The sequence below is a fragment of the Blastomyces dermatitidis genome (genome assembly GCF_000003525.1).
Source record: "Blastomyces dermatitidis ER-3 genomic scaffold supercont1.3, whole genome shotgun sequence".
NCBI lineage: Eukaryota > Fungi > Ascomycota > Eurotiomycetes > Onygenales > Ajellomycetaceae > Blastomyces > Blastomyces dermatitidis.
In genome coordinates this window covers 6,799,953-6,818,902 of record NW_025544776.1, presented here as the reverse complement: position 1 = coordinate 6,818,902, position 18,950 = coordinate 6,799,953, and the positions used below count along the sequence as shown (strand labels likewise).

Sequence of the window (18,950 nt, the reverse complement as noted above, 5' to 3'; positions counted from 1 at the left end):
TTCCCAATAGCAATGGCGAGCAGCATAATCTCCATGTCTCGCGACGCTTCCCCCCGACCCGAAGCCCCAAAAACCTCCACGACAGCTGAGGAAGACGAGCGCCACCACCATCAATCTACCCTCAATGACCCGGACACAACCATGGCCACGCAGCCCCCCGCAGATTCCCACAAACCCAGCGGTGCCTTCGAGCCCGAGAAGGACGACCACCTTGAACACCCCAATGGCGGTTACTACGCGGGTTCCCGCAAGGACTTCCCCTTACCCGCAGACCGCTACCCGCTCCCTCGAGCCAGTGTAAATCGACTCCTCGAACCAGAGCCGGGTTCAAAGGGTGGCCGCCAACGCAGTTACCTCGATGACCCCAACCATTCCATCCAGGGCTTTTGGACTGAGTCCGGCACTTGGCAGGACTGGCCGCCTAAGTCCCCGCAGCCGCGGGATGGTGACAAAGACGATGGTGAACATGAGGGTCAAAGTGGCGGCGATGGAAAGGAAGGGGAAGAGGTAGAGAGAGAAGAGGAAGTCAAGGACGAGACCAAGGAGGAGAAGAAGAAGTCCAACAAGGACAGCAATGGACGCTCTCATCAAAATGCTTCGCAGTCCCATTCACAGTCGCAGTCGCAGTCGCAAGCCCACCGCTCCTCGGATGATCATGATGCTACTGGTAATACGAAACGGAGTAACACCGCCAGCAGCAATTTCCACTCAACCACTGTCAGCGCAACTGTAGGAATACGGCGACAGGCGAATGGCACCATCGGGTCTGTATACTCGGGCAACAAGATCCGACATCTAAAGAAGGATGATGGAATCCCGCTGTGGCGGAAGGATATACAGTATGCGTTTTTGAAACTTGTTTTCGAGGATAAGACCCCTGTGTTTACGCGGCTGTCAGACGGTGCAAAAGGGCTGGATTTTGCAGATATATACATCGATGCCATGGCGAGGAGTAGCAAGACCAGCAAGATTCTGAAAGACAAGTTACAGAATGATAAGGCCGCAGCGATTAGCATGGCTATGGTTTGTCTGTTGGTGAACTTCGGGAGGATGAATACTACCCTTAACTGTGAGGATTCCTCCCAGAAGAAACCGTGATTATGACGACGCTCTTCTCTGTTACAAAATTTATTTACTAACTGTTCGATTTACTACCGTACAGTCTTTCCGGAAATGCGCGCTCAGCTACGAACATACCACTCTATCCCCTCCCTACAAGCCCACCAGGACCCAAACGCCTACAAACAGCTTCAAGACGCGCCCAGGCTTAAATCAATCCTAAAGGGTGCCTCGGAGGACACCGATCAACCAAACACCATCGAAAAAATCAAGCAGGCGTCCATCCCCCGTACAAACCCTGTAAACCTCATCTTCGTCCTCTCACAATATGCTCCACGAATATCCGAACTACACTTCTTCGCTCCCCGCGACTTCTTCGACTTAGTCATGCGCTCCAGTCTGAGCAGTAGAAGTCGCGCAAGGGCTTTTCTTTGGCTCATGTGGTATTATCTCGAAAGTGACTTTTCGACACATGATGCTTTGAATAATCCGTTTGGACCGGGACTGGTTGGCGAAGGCACTGATGGGCTGCCATTGAAGGTACCGGCCTTTGAGCCGCTAACAGAGGCCGAGGCTGATGCAGAAAATGTGGATACGGCGGAAGAGATTCGGTATGGGGAGGAGAAGCAACGGGAGAGAAAGCGTAGGGTTTTCTTTTTCCTTTCCGGTCTTAAACGAGCCGTTATCATCAGCAAGGCCCCAAGACTAATTTTACCGATTTTGTAGGGATCCTGGAAGAAGATGATACTACTTTCAGGTCGGGCAAGAGGCCAAAGAAAGGTAGGTTTTGTCTGAATTAAAAAATGTCTACCTTCTCGTTCTCCCAATATCCCGCTAATCCGATATACCCTAGGCCCAGCTCTTGACTACACGAGCGATGACTTAAACTCTGAGCTTGGAACAGGAGACAGACAAAGTATGACTGGCCGCACCACAGGCGCTGAATACAATGTGGACGACGAAATAGAGTTGCCAACCCGATACCGCGCAGGACGGCGCGCCAAGCGCGAATCTTCGACAAACCGCTCTTCTTTCAGAACTACGCAGCCGCGCCGTCTCGTCCTCAAGACGCGAATGGACCAGACGCCAGACGCCATCTCCCCTGCCCCTCCCGGTTCAGCACATCCGGTCCTCAACCAGTTCGGTGCCGGTCCCAGCGCTCGTGCAAGCTCTAGTTCCCGCGCCGTAGGATCACATCAACACCAGCCCGCGGGTAGCGGCAGCGCCCGCCGCCCCCGTCCGTTAACCCAACATCAGCTTGCTGTTGAGCAAAACCGCAAACAACGTGTCGATTACCTCCTTGCTCAACGCCGGACGGAAGCACTAAAGGAAATCCGAGCACGCCGTCAGGGCGAGGTCCCCTTCGTGCGGGCGGGGCGGTTATTACAGAACCTGCCAGAGGATTATGATACGGATGATGAGGATTCGTGGGGGAAAGGCGGGGTGTGCCCGCACCCCGACGGAGAGGAGGATTATGGCGAGGCGGCGGGGTTTTACCTTTCTGTGCTGAAGAGAGCGGCGAGGAGGCTACAACGGTGGGATTGGGATTGTATGGTTGAGGATGCGAGGAGGAAAGCGGAGAGGGAGAGGGAGAGAGAGAGGGAGAGGGAGAGGGAGAGGGAGAAACTGGCTGAAGCTGAGGCCGAGGCTGAGGCTGAGAGGCATCGGGCTGCCATTGGTGATGGGGATGTGTCGTTCATAAATGAGATTCGTAACCCGGCTGCCGAAGCTGATAATGACAACATCCTCACCCCCACTCGTCCTTCGAAACCCAAAAGCCGCTCAAGACGGAAACCGAAGGCCGTGGCAGAGCCGACTGAGGAAGAAGGGGTGCCAGAGAAGAAACCCCGCGCGAGACCGGGGACGTCAACCCGTAGTCGCCAGTCTACGGGTGGTGGGCGGAAGCAGCGGGCATCAACTGGGCGCTCACGCGCGACTGGTGCTACCTCTGCTACACAACCTGTGGCTAATACAGCTGATACAAACACGGAAACAACTACGACAATGAAGGGAGAGAAGGGCGGTGACGCTACTACTGCCTCTGATCATCTATCTGTACCGGATGTCGCCAACGCGGGCGCAACGCCCTCTTCAGACGACTTAAGTCATGCCGGTGGAGATCGGGATAGGGATGCGGCTCTCGATGATATTGATAATGAGTTGTTAGGAGAATCCAATGGGGATGGAGATGGCAAAGCACGTCCTCGTCCGCGGAAGCGCAAGCGTCGCGACGACGACGATGATGATGCCATGCCAGCGCCGGAAACTACAACCCTACAGGCAGAGGCAGAGGCAGAAACAGAAGCAGAACGCGACGGTGAAAGCGAGTCTGCAGACGCAGAAATGGGAATGGAAGTCGAAGTGGAGGCAGAATCCGACGCAGTAGCGCCCTCCTCATCTCCCTCGGCGGTTCGGTCTCACAAGGAGCAGCAGCACCAGCTGCAAAAGGCATCACGACCGCTCCCACCTCTGGACGCACCAAGGGCGGAACAGCCTGGGGTTGAAGAGTCGTTGCCGGGAGACGTAGCAGTGCCGAAACCGCGCTATTCTAGCGCTGTGATGGTGGATTCTTATCGGGATAGTGATGTTGAGGGATCAAGTTACTTGGGTGATGGGGACGGGGATGAGACGATGCTTAGTGAGCACAGACAGGGTCCGGGGGATGATACGGATGAGATTGAGGAGGAGGACGATGAAGAAGGGGAGGAGGAGGGGGAAGAATCTGGCGAAAATCATGGTGATGACGATGATGGTGATGATGACGATGATGGTGAGAGTTTGGAGATGGAGGGGGAGAGTGATGGCGATCAAGTTATGGCTGACGGATGAATGGATGTGGTTTGCGCTATTTTTCTCTTTTCTTGCGTCTTCTTCTTTTTCTCTTCTTATTCTGCCCGTTTTTCTATATATACTTCCTAATGAATGGGACCTTTACTCTCTGTATGGTATCTATGCTTTTCCCACAAAGAAACTAAAAGAAAGAAAGACAGCGGAGAGAGCAAACTTCCCGTTAGAGTCAATGGAGCTGTGAGTTCTGACAGTGTAGAAATCGAGTTGACTGCGAGGAGATAACATCGAGCTTTTCGGCAATCCATGGAAGAAGGCAAGTGAAAGCAAAGCAATACATACATACATTCACTGCGACAAGCTCCTCAGCAACAACTTGGCAGCAACAACATTTCAGTCTGCATCCCACAGCAGCAAGCCGCGGATAAGTTACCATTGATGATGCTGGGTAGAAAAAGATAGAGAGAAAGAACCCTTCTTATTAGGCAGAGAATGGTTTATCAGACTGGAAAACCCACTCACTTCTATTGAACAAATTACTCTTTTATTTATTATCAGATAATAAATCAATTTCATTCTGATGATAGACAATTTCATTTCAACACCAACTCAATCATGAAAAAGGTTCTCATGAGATCAATTTCCACACTATCTAACATCGCTGTCTCTACAGTGTCTTCATCTGCAGAGTGAATGAACGCAGCCCGGTGTATTGACATCAAAAATATATCTATATATATATATGTATGTATCGGACGCGGTTCTGTAGGGAACTGTCTGAGGAGGATCCCAGCACGGGAAAGTTGTTATATTCAAAGAGTACCTCATCAACAAGCATGAGAGTGAGAGCTGTGAACTGATTTCAAAACCTGAGTTCAATCTCAATTGTTCCATGAGAAAAAAAAGATTCTCTATCAATGACTGACTTGTTCAAATCCTGGATGTGTGGCAATACACACATCCTTCCTCACCCTCCTGAAACGCTTAAAGCGTTGATTCATCTATATTTCAATCTAGAAAAAGAAAGAACACAGAAGCCAGGAAAACAAAGACTCATCTCAACTACAGTCTGTATAGTTGGCTGTGAGCCTGTGATGATGTCTGTACTTTGTATACAACTCTCAAACCTGTCCGGGGGGTGAAGCTGCTGACTAAGCTCCTCATTATTAGCATGTGACACTCCTTTCACCATCAACATCAACATCATCAACATCAACAACAACAAATACTCATTCTTATGTTCTGTATAAGATATACAATATATCTGCTGCAGGACTGACTACCTGCGCGTATCACTGAGCCCTTTTGCTGGCTCTTCTTTTGCTTTGTCTGCTTTACTCGGAATCATTTCTCCCAAAGTGCTACGTCCAGACAGCTAAATAACTAACTTATCGAACTAGTTCTCCGTCGTACAATCCCCGCTAGCCAAAAAAAAGTTATTTTATCTGTCCTGTGCGACTTCGTTCCCCTGTGCGAGAAACCTCTTCCATGTCTGCCAGAGCCATACAATAATACAACCAACCAACTAAATGTCCGGAATATAACTCCTAAACCCCTAAATCCCTACCCTCTGCTCCAACCATTCAACACCAACAAAACCAACAAAAACCAACATCTAAAGGCGAACAGCAAATCTCCCGACATGGACCACCACGAACCCCCAATCCTCCGCCCGCGTGCCCGGAAACCCTTTGAGCTCGCCGCCTCCTCCCCCTCCACCGAACCCTCTGAACCATCTACCCCGATCTTAGAAGAATCAGCTCCCAACCAAAACGCTCTCGATCCCTCCTCCAAAGACTCCCTCGCCGCCCACCGCACCCGCTCGATCCTCAACCTCACCTCCTCCACCCTCCTCGGAATCTACTCACCCACTACCCTCGATAGTCCCCGCGATGAGCTCTCCTCCTGGGACGCCGTCGCCAGCGGTGCCCAAACACCCACCTCAATCTCGAACAACGCGCGCTTCCCCCTTTCTACCACTTCCACTACTACTACTACTACTACTACCGCCGCGACCGCCGCCACCAGAAAACCAACAAACGGTTCCACGCTAATCTCAAACCCCCCTTCTTCCATACACCCCAGACACATACGCACACCACGTCTCCTCCACCGCCGCCGCACCCTGCGCACCTTCTATCTCCCTCTCCTCCTCCGCAGCGCTCTACTCTTCATCTTTGGCGTCGCTTACGGCATCATCATCACCCACCTACATGACAACCCGCGCGTGACGCCCATCAAGATCGAGAACATCGATCTCATCAGGCGCGGGTCGTGGGTGTATATGGTGTTCTGGGGTGGGGCGGGCGTGGCGCTGGGAGGACTGTTGCCGTGGTTTGATGTTGTTTGGGAGGAGTTTGTCGGAGGAGATGGCGAGGGGGAGGAGGACGGTGCAGGGGTAGGAGAGAAGATGGATGGGGGTGGCGGGAATGTAGAGGTTAGCAATAGGGATTTGACCGGGAGTGGAAGTGGAAGTGGGGATGGGAAGGTAAATGTGAAAGTGAACGGGGGGCAACAATTGAAGAGTTCCCAGTCCATAGCAGCCGATTGGAATCAGGTTGTCAGGAGCATCGGTGCGTTTGTGGGCATTGCATTTGCGATTGTAAGTAATCTACACATCAGACATTTATTTACACCCTCTATCACTATAACCATCACCGTCGCCAACACAACCACCACCACTACCAGATCATACATCTAAGCTAACCCCCAATCTAGCGCAAACTTCCCTGGCAATCCACCCTCCAAGTCTCCCTAACCCTCGCGCTCGTCAACCCGTTCCTCTGGTACCTCATCGACCGCTCAAAGCCAGGCTTCATGCTCTCCACCGCCGTCGGTCTGCTGGGCATGGTCACGTGGCTGGGCGTGAACCCGGACGTCGTGCCGGCGCCAACTGCGAATGTTGGAGAAGCTAACGCTATTGCTGGTTCAGGCGGAATGCTCCTTGCGTCGCAGGAGAGTATTGCGGTGGGGACGTGGATTGCCAGCGTGTTGTTTTGTAGCTGCGTTTGTTTTGGGAATATTGGGAGGCGGTTGGCAGTGGGTGGGGGAAGGTGAATTTTGGGAGGTGCAGATAGATATTGCTGTGTTTTTAATGGTGTAAGGAAGGGGATAAGGGGGCTGAATTGCTTTTTGTTTCTCTTACTTCTTTTGCCTCTTTAATTCTCTGGCTCTTTTTTTTTTCTAAATTCTCTTAATTATCGGGTTATGCGATGCAATGAGGTTTGTGTATACTATATATATACGGGTTTCTGCTGCATTCGGGAATAAAAGGGGAGGCTATGATGCGCATTTGATGAGCTATGGGGAAGATGGCCGGGAGAAAAGGACGCTTATTTACATCTCAACTATGTTAATGGCAGTGGAGTGGGGAGCTTTTTCATTTTTCTCTCGGGGAGGTTGTATCTAAGAAAGATGTAGATGCATGTGTTTAGGGTTCGATTCTCTGGGCATGTATTCTTTACTGTCTGCTTGAATGATTGAGATATGTATTATTATTATGCTAACCCTCCTTGATCAACATCTTCCCCATCCTCCATCGATTCGAAACGTGTCCCATAGCGACATAAGCTATTGTATTTCCAATGGCGAAGCCCAATTCTTAAACCTCTTGCTTCCATCCACTCCATCTCTGTACATATATATATATGCAGAGGCCCCATCCAGCCAACGAGCAAATATGTAGACGAGTAGATTAACCACCCCCCCCTCTCCCCACAATCCATCAGCAAATAATAGAGGAGTTATTTTTTAAATGTCCCGCCAATCATTGCAATCCCACCCACAGCCCTCGTCTAAAAGAAGATGAAGGGGGAGAGTGACACTGCACCCAAGACCGACGACATAAAAGGCCGGATTAAATCCGGGGCCATTATTTACTCTCCATTCTAATAGACGATTTCCATACCTCATGGGCAATTTTTATGAAGAAAAAAGCCTTTGTAGGAACGCTTTTTTGTAGAATGTTGTTTATTTTTTTTTTGCGTTGTTCGTGGAAAAGAAGAAGAAAGAAAAAAAAAAAGGCGGCGGAGGAAAATTTCGAGATGGTTTTGAGGGCTAGGAGGGGGTCATGTGATGCGACGTGGTGTTTGTCTTGTTTGGCGCGGCATCGCAGGACGGGGATTACATAAGATCGCGCTGGTTGGTGGGGGTTTGATCTTCGAGCCAGAAAAAGAAAAAAAGACGAGAAAAGGTGCGTATTATTCAGGAGGGGAAGCGGATTTATGAAGTAACTTGGAGTATTTTTTTTGTTTTTTTCGTTTTACTTTATTTACTCCCGTTCCCTCTATTTCCTTTTTCTTACTATATTTTAGCCAACTGTCAGCGAGACAGCTATAGCAATTGGATATTCTAAACCTCCTGGTGAGCATTTGCATGCCCAGCTCCTCCTATACCTATCATAGTCCTTGTCATCAGTGCCCCTCTTCTCGCAACTGCACTACTACCATACTATTCAGCCATTGTACCCTCTGGCTGGCGGTCTGGTGTGATCTGATAGCGTGTCTAGGTGGGGGGAGAAGAGGGGAGAGGAGAGAGAGAAGGAGAGAGATGAGAGACGATACAACCCCCCCCTCTCCCTCCCTCCCTCCTCCCAAAAACACCCCTATCGTGACAGGCTGCGGGTTCTGTCAAGGCTCTTCTTCTTTGCGTTTCCGTTCCTTTTTTACGGTTCCTTTTAATTTCAGCTTTTCTGCTCTTTGAAATTCACCGCTCTTGTCGCTACTATTCCTATGAACCCTGTGTTGCGCAGGGAAGAGCGCACATTACGCAGTATACGAGAACTTAGTTATGGCTGATGACTTCCCACCCGCGCAGGTGCTAAAGAAATCCCTCGACCCTACCAAGCTCGACAGGCCTGCTCTCAGGTATTTTCGGAATAAGATGGCGCAGAAGTCGGGTACACATGCATCTATCTCCCTTACCTTTTTTTCTATTTATCCTTAGTTACTAAATACTTCTACTGCTTTCTTTTTTCATTGCTGACCTTGTTCATGCATGCTTTGAATTGCTGCAGCGATCCTGTCGGTCTACGACAAAACTGGCTTGCTAGATCTGGCCAAGGGCCTCATCCAATACAATGTTCGCTTGCTCGCGTCTGGCGGTACGGCGAAGATGATTCGGGAGGCTGGATTTCCGGTTGAGTGAGTTGGTCGCCTCTGTTAAGGGCGGGCATATTTTTTTTATAATATCAATTGGAGTTTTTTTTTTTTTTTTTTTTTTTTTTTTTTAATCACAAATCAAAATTACTGATGGAGCCAGGGATGTATCCGCCATCACGCACGCCCCCGAAATGCTGGGTGGTCGTGTGAAGACCCTTCATCCTGCAGTCCACGGCGGAATCCTCGCCCGGAATATCGAGTCCGACGAACAGGATCTGGCAGACCAGAAGATCGCGAAGGTCGACTATGTCGTCTGCAACCTATACCCATTCAAGGAGACTGTGGCCAAGGTCAATGTTACCATGGAGGAGGCTGTCGAGGAAATTGATATTGGAGGTGTCACACTACTGCGCGCTGCGGCTAAGAACCATGCCCGGGTCACCATTCTCAGCGATCCGAGCGATTACCCGGAATTCCTAAGCCAGTTGGAGGCGGGGGATGTTTCAGAGAAGAACCGGAAGCTTTATGCTCTCAAGGCGTTTGAGCACACTGCAGACTATGACGAGGCGATCTCAGGCTTCTTCAGGAAGCAGTACGCTGCTGGTACACAGTACATGCCGCTTCGTTATGGCGCGAATCCACACCAGAAACCCGCTTGCGCCTTCACCAGGCAGGGCCAGCTCCCATTCAGGGTCCTTGGCGGGTCTCCAGGATATATCAACCTTCTCGACGCTTTGAACGCATGGCCACTCGTTAAAGAATTGAAGCAGGCCCTAGGCTACCCAGCTGCCGCCAGCTTCAAGCACGTTTCTCCCGCCGGTGCCGCCATTGGCGTCCCACTGAACGAGAAGGAGAAGAAGGTCTACATGGTCGACGATATCGCCGGCATCGACGAGTCGGGATTGGCACAGGCATACGCCCGCGCCAGAGGCGCAGACCGCATGTCCAGTTTCGGCGACGTCATCGCCCTCTCCGACATCGTCGACGTCCCTACCGCCAAGATCATCTCCCGTGAAGTCTCCGACGGCGTCATCGCGCCAGGCTACACCCCCGAGGCCCTAGCCCTCCTCACCAAGAAAAAGGGCGGCAAATATCTCGTCCTCCAAATGGACGAGGCCTATAACCCGCCCGCCGACGAAACCCGCTCCGTCTACGGCGTCCAGCTCTCCCAACACCGCAACGACGCCACCATCCACCCCAACAGCTCCTTCACCTCCATCGTCACACCCAAGGACCTGAAGAAACTCCCCGACTCCGCCCTGCGCGACCTCACCGTCGCCACCATCGCGCTCAAATACACTCAGTCGAACTCCGTCTGCTACGCGCTGAACGGGCAAGTCATCGGCCTCGGCGCGGGCCAGCAGAGCCGCATCCACTGCACGCGCCTGGCGGGCGATAAGGCAGATAACTGGTGGATGCGGTTCCATGAGCGGGCGCTGAGTATACGGTGGAAACCGGGGACGAAGCGGGCGGAGAAGAGTAATGCGATTGATATGTTGTGTTCCGGACAGGTGCCGGGCAATGCCGTTGAGAAGGCGGATTTTGAGAAGGTGTTTGAGGACGGGTGTGTGCCTGTGCCGTTTACGGTTGAGGAGCGGGATGGGTGGTTGGAGCAGTTGGGAGAGGTGGCGGTCTCGTCGGATGCTTTTGTGAGCCCCCCCCCCCCTTTTTTTTTTTTTTTTTTTTTCGGTTCTCGTACGTGGTTGCTAATATGTCTGCTCTTTTTTCTTTTCCTTTAAACAGTTCCCCTTCGTTGACAACGTGTTCCGCGCCGCACGGTCTGGTGTTAAATACATCGCTGCACCGAGCGGAAGCCAGAATGATGGTCCTGTCTTTGAGACGGCGGAGAAACTGGGGATTGTGTTCGTGGAGCAGGGGATTCGGTTGTTCCATCACTGATTTTTTTATTTTATTTTCTTATACATGTTTCTTTATTTCTTCGATTATGTTTCCTGATTAACCACTGGAGGTCTAAAAATGGAAAAATAGATAACTATAAAAGTCGACGGCGATGTTTATGTTGATTGTTATTTTTGAATTGTGATGGGTTCTGATTCACCCTGATGTGAAGCGGAGGCGCCTGAATGCCTAGGTATTCCGAAGTAATGCAAAACATATATATATATATATTCGAGCACGGGCATAGGGTATGTACAGCACATGATATATATATTTCATTAACTAAATGCATTCGGGAGATTTGGTGGGAGGCTCTAGACTACACAAAACCAGTAACTGAGTACTCCGTAACTCGGCACTTTTTATGCCTTTTTGCTTACATGGTTTTCGCGCTGATTGGAAAAGAGAGAAGAGTGTCAGTCAGCTCCTATATTCGTCACCTTTGTGCTGCTACGGGGTTTATGATATGATATGGTAATGACGCTACTCGCGGAAGTCATTTCTTTCTCTCTCAATGCGCCAGGGCCCGGAGACTGGATCGTCTTCACTTTTCCTTCATGATGGAAGGGGGAGAAGGAAAGGGAAGCAATTGGAGAGTTGGGGACAAGGGAAGATGGAAGGGGAGATGAAGTCACGATATTATTGCAACCGTTCCTGTTCTGAAGTGACAAAAAGGATAATAATAACCTATGAGAAATATGAAGACGCAGATGTATAATTTCTTTCATGTATAGTTAATATGTAGTAAATAAATAATAAATATCCCCTAACTAACGCAACCTTGAAACAGGCACCGCCATACCACGTGACCGAAAGCCCAGGCCACGACAACATCTCCTCCTGGCTGGCTTCAATCTCCTGCTGAGGCTGGTTTCTCCCATCAGACAACAACAAGCTAATCGTATCCCCATTCCCATTCCACCCCAATACCACATTTTCTTCCTTTTTCTCTCTTCTCCTATTTCCTGCTTTTCCTTCTTCTTGGTTTTGGTCGCGTCTTTGCTATTTCCTTTACCTGCGACTCTGCTCTTTTGCGCAAGGCGTTTTTTGTTGGGTGCATGAGGTCGTCATCCTCCGGCGCTCGCAACCATGGCCAATCCAGCAGATATTCCAATCAAGCTCACTGAGCTTTTACAGGTATTTCCCGTTGCCCCGGCTTCTAACTCCAGCATGCTCCCATGAAGATTCGAAACTGACATTTGGTTTCTGTCCTGCTGTCTTTAGTTGAAATCCATTGGCATTTCGGTACGTTTTGACCCACCCACCCACCCCATATGGAGAGGGACCTTATCTTCCAACGCGAAATCCCATGGCGGCTCAATGCGGAAACTGCGCATCCCCATCAACGCTGGTAGTAAATTTCAAAGATAAATGAATAGCGGGCTAATACCCGCATTCCGCGATCTAGGAGAACGCTATTTTCCCTAGTACATGTGTAAGCTGCCCTTTTCTTTTCCCGCCCCTTTGTTAAGGCATCAGCGCGTGCCCTGTTTTGTTCCATTTGAGACTAACCGTCTCACGATCACACAAACAGACCGTCGAATCCGACCGCTTTGTCTGCGTACGACAGAATGTCGGTGGACAACAGCAGATCGTTGTTGTCAATCCGAAAAGTCCAGATGAAGTCTTCCGTCGTTCCATCCCCGGCGAGAGTGCTATTATGCACTGGAATAAACACATTCTCGCCGTTAGGTCGGAAGATGGAAACCTCCGAATTATAAATCTCCAGACCGAACAGATACTCAAGGATGTTAGATTCAGGGTTAAGATATTGTACTGGAAATGGATTAACGAACGGTCTCTTGCCCTAGTGACGGCTACTCATGCCTACCACTGGGACGTTTTCGGTGAAAAAACTCAGCCTGTCGAGGTTTCTAAGTATAAGGACAGAATAGATGAGGAGGTGTGTTTACTTTTATATTGTTTATTTAACCGCCTGTCCCCTCTCGCGGATTTGACTGTTTCTGACCAACCCTCCTGCTCCTAGAACTGGAAAATATTCAACTACCAAACTACAGATGATGAGCAATGGACGGCAACTATTGCCGTTCAAGCCCAAGACAACACCAAGCCCGCTCTGGGGAAGATCATACTCCATTCCCGAGCACGTTCCGAATCGCAGATAATTGAGGGACACGCAGCTGCCTTTGGCAAAATCCGCGTCGCTGGAAACCCCGCCGAGACAAAGATTTTTACGTTTGCCGTTCGAACTGCAACCGCTGCTAAAATACACATTGTGGAAATTGACAACGAGAACCCTACCAAGAAATTTCCCAAGAAGGCTGAACAGCTTTTTTTCCCGCCGGAGGCCATAACAGATTTTCCTTCTTCCATTCAACTTTCTAAAAAGTACGATATCGCTTACATCGTGACGATGTTCGGCTTCATTCATCTCTACGACTTAGAAAGTGGTAGCTGTCTGTTTTTGAACAGAATTTCTTCTAGATCTATATTCGCCACGGCCCCAGATTCGGAATCGGCGGGTCTTCTTGGTGTCAACCGCGATGGCCAGGTGCTTGCCGTCAGCGTCGACGAGGACAAGGTAATCCCGTACATTCTGCAAAAGCTAAACAACGAAGGACTTGCAGTCAGGCTCGCGTCGAAGGGAGGACTTCCAGGAGCGGATGACTTCCTTAAGAGAGAGTTCGACTCTATGGTCGCGCGAGGAGATTATGTCCAAGCTGCCAAGATCGCTGCCAACTCTCCTCGCGGATTCCTTCGTACGCCTGCGACCATCAACCTCCTCAAGAATGCTCCGCAGCCCGCGACAGGTATGTCGGTTATCTTGCAATACTTCGGAATGCTTCTCGATCAAGGCGGCATGAACCAATATGAGAGTGTGGAGCTTGTGAGACCTGTGCTGCAGCAAGGCCGAAAACATCTATTGGAGAAATGGATGTCTGAAGACAAGCTTGGGTGTTCTGAGGAGCTGGGTGATATGGTCCGCCCACATGATATGAATCTTGCTCTCAACATCTACTTGAAAGCCAATGTCCCACACAAGGTGGTGGCCGGGTTTGCCGAAACTGGCCAGTTTGACAAAATTTTGGCCTTCTCGAAGCAAGTCGGATACCAGCCAGACTACATTCAACTCCTCCAGCATATTGTGCGCGTCAACCCTGAGAAGTGTGCGGAATTCGCTGCGCAGCTTGCCAGCGATGAAAATGGCGCTCTTGTGGATCTTGACCGTGTTGTTGATGTGTTCATTTCTCAGAATATGGTTCAACAAGCGACTGCTTTCTTGCTCGATGCACTCAAAGATAACAAACCCGAACATGCAAACCTCCAGACGAGATTGCTTGAGATGAACCTTGTCAACGCCCCGCAGGTCGCAGATGCAATCCTTGGCAACGAGATGTTTACATACTACGATAAAGCCAGAGTATCGCAACTCTGTGAAAATGCGCAGCTCTATCAACGTGCTTTGGAGAACACTGACGATCCTGCTGTTATCATGCGAAATATTGTCCGCACCGACAAGTTGAACCCTGAATGGTTAATAAATTATTTCGGGCGCTTGTCAGTCGAGCAGTGTTTGGAGTGCATGAACGAGATGCTCAAAGCCAACCTCCGCCAAAATTTGTCGGCTGTTGTTCAGATTGCCACTAAGTTTTCGGATCTCCTGGGGCCGACTAACTTGATCAATCTCTTGGAGAAGTACCGAACTGCAGAAGGCCTTTACTATTACCTTGGCAGCATTGTGAACCTAAGCGAAGATCCAGATGTTCATTTCAAATATATCGAAGCAGCGACGACGATGAACCAGCTGACCGAGGTAGAGCGCATATGTCGGGAAAGCAATTATTACAACCCAGAGAAAGTTAAGAATTTCTTGAAGGAGGCTCGCTTAACGGAGCAACTGCCTTTGATCATTGTCTGTGACCGGTTCAATTTCATTCATGATCTTGTTCTATATCTTTACCAGAGCCAGCAGTATCGGTCCATCGAGGTCTACGTTCAACGAGTGAACCCGTCTAGAACTCCAGCTGTGGTTGGCGGACTGTTGGATGTTGATTGCGAAGAGAGCATCATCAAGAACCTTCTGTCTACTGTTGACGCAGCGTCAATCCCTATCGATGACCTTGTCTCTGAGGTCGAGTCCCGGAATCGCCTTAAAATCCTTCTCCCATTCCTGGAGAATACGCTTGCCACCGGGAACCAGCAACAAGCAGTTTACAACGCCCTTGCTAAGATTTATATCGATAGCAATAACAACCCAGAAAAATTCTTGAAGGAGAACGATCTCTACGATACCCTTACTGTTGGAAAGTACTGCGAGAAGCGCGACCCCAATCTTGCTTATATTGCTTATCGCAAGGGGCAGAATGATCTTGAGCTCATCAATATCACTAACGAGAACTCTATGTACCGCGCTCAAGCTCGATACCTTCTGGAACGTGCTGATCCCGAAATATGGGCTTTTGTTCTCAATGCCAATAACGTCCACCGCCGAGCGTTAGTAGATCAAGTTATTGCCACTGCGGTGCCTGAGTCTGCGGAACCAGATAAAGTGTCTGTCGCCGTCAAGGCCTTCCTTGATGCAGACTTACCTGGCGAACTCATCGAACTTTTGGAGAAGATTATCTTGGAACCGTCGCCTTTCAGTGATAATAGCAGCTTGCAAAACCTGATGATGCTTACCGCTGCCAAGGCTGATAAAGGTCGCCTGATGGATTACATCCATAAACTTTCCGAGTTCAACGCGGATGAAATTGCAACGATGTGTATTTCTGTGGGTCTCTACGAGGAGGCTTTCGAAATATACAAGAAGGTTGACAACCATCTGGCTGCCACCAATGTACTTGTCGATTCCATTGTTAGCATCGACCGTGCACAAGAATATGCGGAGCGTGTTGAACTTCCCGAAGTTTGGAGCAAGGTTGCCAAGGCTCAGCTGGATGGCCTCCGTGTCTCTGACTCCATTGCTTCGTATATACGAGCTGGTGACCCGTCGAATTACAATGAGGTAATCGAAACCGCCACTCATGCTGGGAAGGACGAGGACCTTGTCGAGTTCCTTAAAATGGCTCGGAAAACGTTACGGGAGCCCGCCGTTGATACTGCCTTGGCTTTCTGCTATGCTAGGCTAGATCAACTGAGTGAGCTTGAGGACTTCTTGCGAGGTATTAACGTCGCAGATGTCGAGGCGTCTGGTGATAAGGCTTATGAGGAAGGCTTTCATGAAGCTGCAAAGATCTTCTACACAAGCATCTCCAACTGGGCGAAACTTGCCACAACTCTTGTCCACCTGGAAGAGTACCAGGCCGCTGTTGAGTGTGCTCGGAAAGCCAACAACATCAAAGTATGGAAGCAAGTCAACGAGGCGTGCGTTTCTAAGAAGGAATTCCGCCTTGCTCAAATTTGCGGTCTCAATCTCATTGTACACGCTGAAGAATTGCAGGATCTAGTTCACCAGTATGAGCGTAATGGCTATTTCGATGAGCTCATTGCTGTTCTGGAAGCTGGTCTTGGTCTGGAGAGAGCCCACATGGGTATGTTTACGGAGTTGGGTATTGCTCTCTCTAAATATCATCCGGACAAAGTTATGGAGCACTTGAAGCTCTTCTGGACCAGAATCAACATTCCCAAGATGATCCGAGCCTCTGAGGAGGCAAACCTATGGCCGGAGCTGGTGTTCTTGTACTGCCACTATGACGAATGGGATAATGCCGCCCTAGCAATGATGGAGAGAGCCGCTGACTCTTGGGAGCACCATTCTTTCAAAGACATCATCGTCAAGGTTGCTAACCTCGAAATCTACTACCGCGCGTTGAACTTCTACCTTCAGGAGCAGCCCCTACTACTGACTGACTTGCTCCAAGCCCTCACTCCACGGATCGATGTCAACCGTGTCGTTCGCATGTTTGAGAAATCTGATAACATTCCTCTCATCAAACCGTTCTTGCTTAACGTACAACCGCAGAATAAGAAGGCCGTCAATAATGCTATTAATGATCTATTGATAGAAGAGGAAGATTACAAGACCTTGCGAGATTCGGTGGAGAACTATGATAACTACGATCCCGTGGAGCTAGCGCAGAGACTTGAAAAGCATGACCTTGTCTTCTTCAGACAAATTGCCGCCAGCATCTACCGCAAGAACAAGAGATGGGAGAAATCGATTTCTCTTTCGAAACAAGACAAACTCTTCAAAGATGCAATCGAGACTGCTGCTATCTCCGGAAAGACTGAAGTTGTGGAGGAGCTGCTACGATACGTAAGTATTTTCAGTTGGGAACATTTCCTTCCCTACGAAATGTACCACAAACCAATTTACTTACTTCAAAACCTTTCTTTTAGTTTGTTGATATCGGTAGCCGAGAATGCTACGTCGGCATGCTTTACGCCTGCTATGACCTCATCCGACCAGACGTAGTCATGGAAATCTCTTGGCGCCACGGCCTGACCGACTTTTCCATGCCCTACATGATCAACCTCCTCAGCCAACAAGTGCGCACCGTCGAGTTGCTCAAGAAGGACAACGAAGAACGCAAGGCCCGCGAAGCTTCCCAGCAAAAAGAAGAAGACAACACTCCAGTCCTAGGCGGATCGCGACTTATGCTCACCCAAGGCCCCGCGGCGGCACCTCCATCTACTAGTCCGGTTCCGTTTGGCCATACGAACGGCATCACGCCACAACCCACTGGATTCCGGCCTTTTTGATTTGACTTGGAAAAAAAAAAAAAAAAAAAAAAAAACAGTTGTGTAACTAGCTAACACTTTTGAATTTTTTGTAAAGAAACATACACGCAAAAAAAAGGGTAGAATGGGTGCCGGGATGTTGCTCTGTTTCTTGACCTTTTCCATGAAACGGCAACTGTTTTTTTCCTTGTTATTCCCAGGGACGATAGGGATTATGGTGGTTGCGTGGAGGGGGCATTCCTTTCTCATGTAGCCCTTAAATCTATTTCTGCTCTGCTTTGATCTTATGGTTTTTTTTTTTTTTTTTTTTTTTTTTTTTTTTTTTTTTTTTTTTTTTTTTTTTTTTTTTAGTCCTGTCTTCTTCAGTTTCTCTATTTCATTCTCATTTCCTTTTTTGTTCCATTCCTCCCTCCTCTGGCTGTATTCCTTTTCACCTTTATTTTCACACCACTTTTCCCCACCGCATTCAGTTCTTTTTCATCAATTACTTCTTTTAAAAACTAAATGTATTTGAACTATCTTTTTCTTCTTTACTTATCTCTAATGCTCCTCGCGTTCTCTATGAGTGACCTTTTGATATTTGGTGGCCATTCCTGCCCTTCCCGGGCTTTACAACAGAAAATTCGGCTCCAAATTCCTCATCATGGATCGGATTTCGAACTGGCTCAAAAAGTAGAAAGCCCTTCTCTAAGTGTGGTTTGGCATTTGGAACCATTTATACAACCTCGTCTCTCTCTGTCTCATTCTGGTGTCTTCGTGGGAGTCGAGCATTGTTTTTTGAAGTATTTTCCTGGCCTTCTCCAAGATCGCTGTCACCAATCGAATCCTCCCTACTATGCAATACATTCTAACTTCCGATTGACGCTTCCTCACTCTAAGGCTCCATCTTCGAGTCCCGTAACGAGATTTTTTCCGGCATGGATACCAGCTAATAATAACAAAGAGAGTCCTCTTAATAGCTATCTATGTATTATGACTGACTCTACGAGCGAGTTCTTTCATTCCTTATATGTGCACTCTTCTACTCTGATGATTTCCTCCAAGTTCCAACAAGAAGCACTCTCATTCCCTCCGATTTTCACTTCCTCTTTGTTTGTTTATCTGCTATTTACTCTTTAGTTATAAAAAAGGAGATGTGATCCTCCTCAGCTCTAGTTCTTGGGAACATCACCATCATCATCACTCCAGACGTGAATCCATCGTTGGTCAGAAAGTCTATACTACTACTACTACTACTACTACTACTACTACTATCCGGAAGTCCTTAATAGGGGAGCTCTACCACGTGACCCGTATTACCTTCGATTCCATACTTCGTAGATAGCTTGCTAATTGCCAATAGAACAACAACTCAGACGTCCAACAGTTCAATTCAACTTGCAAGGTTATTTGAACTGGACTAGTACCAATCAACTTTATCGTAAGTTACCCTCCGGCTTCGGCACAACAGGAACAGAAACGTCA

General features: G+C 48.9%; 4 protein-coding genes across 6 annotated transcripts in view; all 4 read left to right on the top strand.

The window, feature by feature from the left end:
- Positions 1–4,615, top strand: part of BDCG_03725 (INO80 chromatin remodeling complex) — a gene marked incomplete at its 5' end in the record, with an annotated part of 4,730 nt that extends 115 nt beyond the window's left edge. Inside the window, 4 exons of the mRNA XM_045419377.1 lie at positions 1–1,069; positions 1,163–1,702; positions 1,786–1,839; positions 1,913–4,615. Of these exons, the coding sequence (XP_045275700.1) occupies positions 13–1,069; positions 1,163–1,702; positions 1,786–1,839; positions 1,913–3,888 (3,627 nt within the window). The 3' untranslated portion in view covers positions 3,889–4,615. The remainder of the gene's footprint in view (positions 1,070–1,162; positions 1,703–1,785; positions 1,840–1,912) is intronic.
- Positions 4,616–4,960: 345 nt separating this feature from the next.
- BDCG_03724 (INSIG domain-containing protein) lies at positions 4,961–7,546 on the top strand (the record flags this gene model as incomplete). Of its 3 annotated transcripts, none has more annotated exons than XM_045419375.1 (3): positions 4,961–5,173; positions 5,247–6,448; positions 6,565–7,465. In XM_045419375.1, exons 2-3 carry the CDS (start codon positions 5,489–5,491, stop codon positions 6,901–6,903), a joined length of 1,299 nt encoding a protein of 432 aa, XP_045280576.1. In that variant the 5' UTR covers positions 4,961–5,173; positions 5,247–5,488. The 3 variants fall into 3 exon arrangements, with proteins under 3 accessions (XP_045280576.1, XP_045275699.1, XP_045280577.1); XM_045419376.1 differs by lacking the exon at positions 4,961–5,173 and having other exon boundaries at positions 5,354–5,377; positions 5,476–6,448; positions 6,565–6,903; XM_045419374.1 differs by having other exon boundaries at positions 4,961–6,448; positions 6,565–7,546.
- Positions 7,547–7,820: 274 nt separating this feature from the next.
- Positions 7,821–11,623, top strand: BDCG_03723 (bifunctional purine biosynthesis protein ADE17). The gene is made up of 5 exons (XM_045419373.1): positions 7,821–8,208; positions 8,662–8,743; positions 8,861–8,987; positions 9,106–10,594; positions 10,689–11,623. The coding sequence occupies exons 2-5, from the start codon at positions 8,728–8,730 to the stop codon at positions 10,842–10,844; spliced, it is 1,788 nt and encodes a 595-aa protein (XP_045275698.1). The 5' UTR covers positions 7,821–8,208; positions 8,662–8,727; the 3' UTR covers positions 10,845–11,623.
- A 3-nt stretch (positions 11,624–11,626) lies between these two features.
- BDCG_03722 (clathrin heavy chain) lies at positions 11,627–18,727 on the top strand. The gene is made up of 6 exons (XM_045419372.1): positions 11,627–11,981; positions 12,069–12,089; positions 12,253–12,279; positions 12,379–12,747; positions 12,832–17,061; positions 17,145–18,727. The coding sequence occupies exons 1-6, from the start codon at positions 11,934–11,936 to the stop codon at positions 17,505–17,507; spliced, it is 5,058 nt and encodes a 1,685-aa protein (XP_045275697.1). The 5' UTR covers positions 11,627–11,933; the 3' UTR covers positions 17,508–18,727.
- Positions 18,728–18,950: the final 223 nt, after the last annotated feature.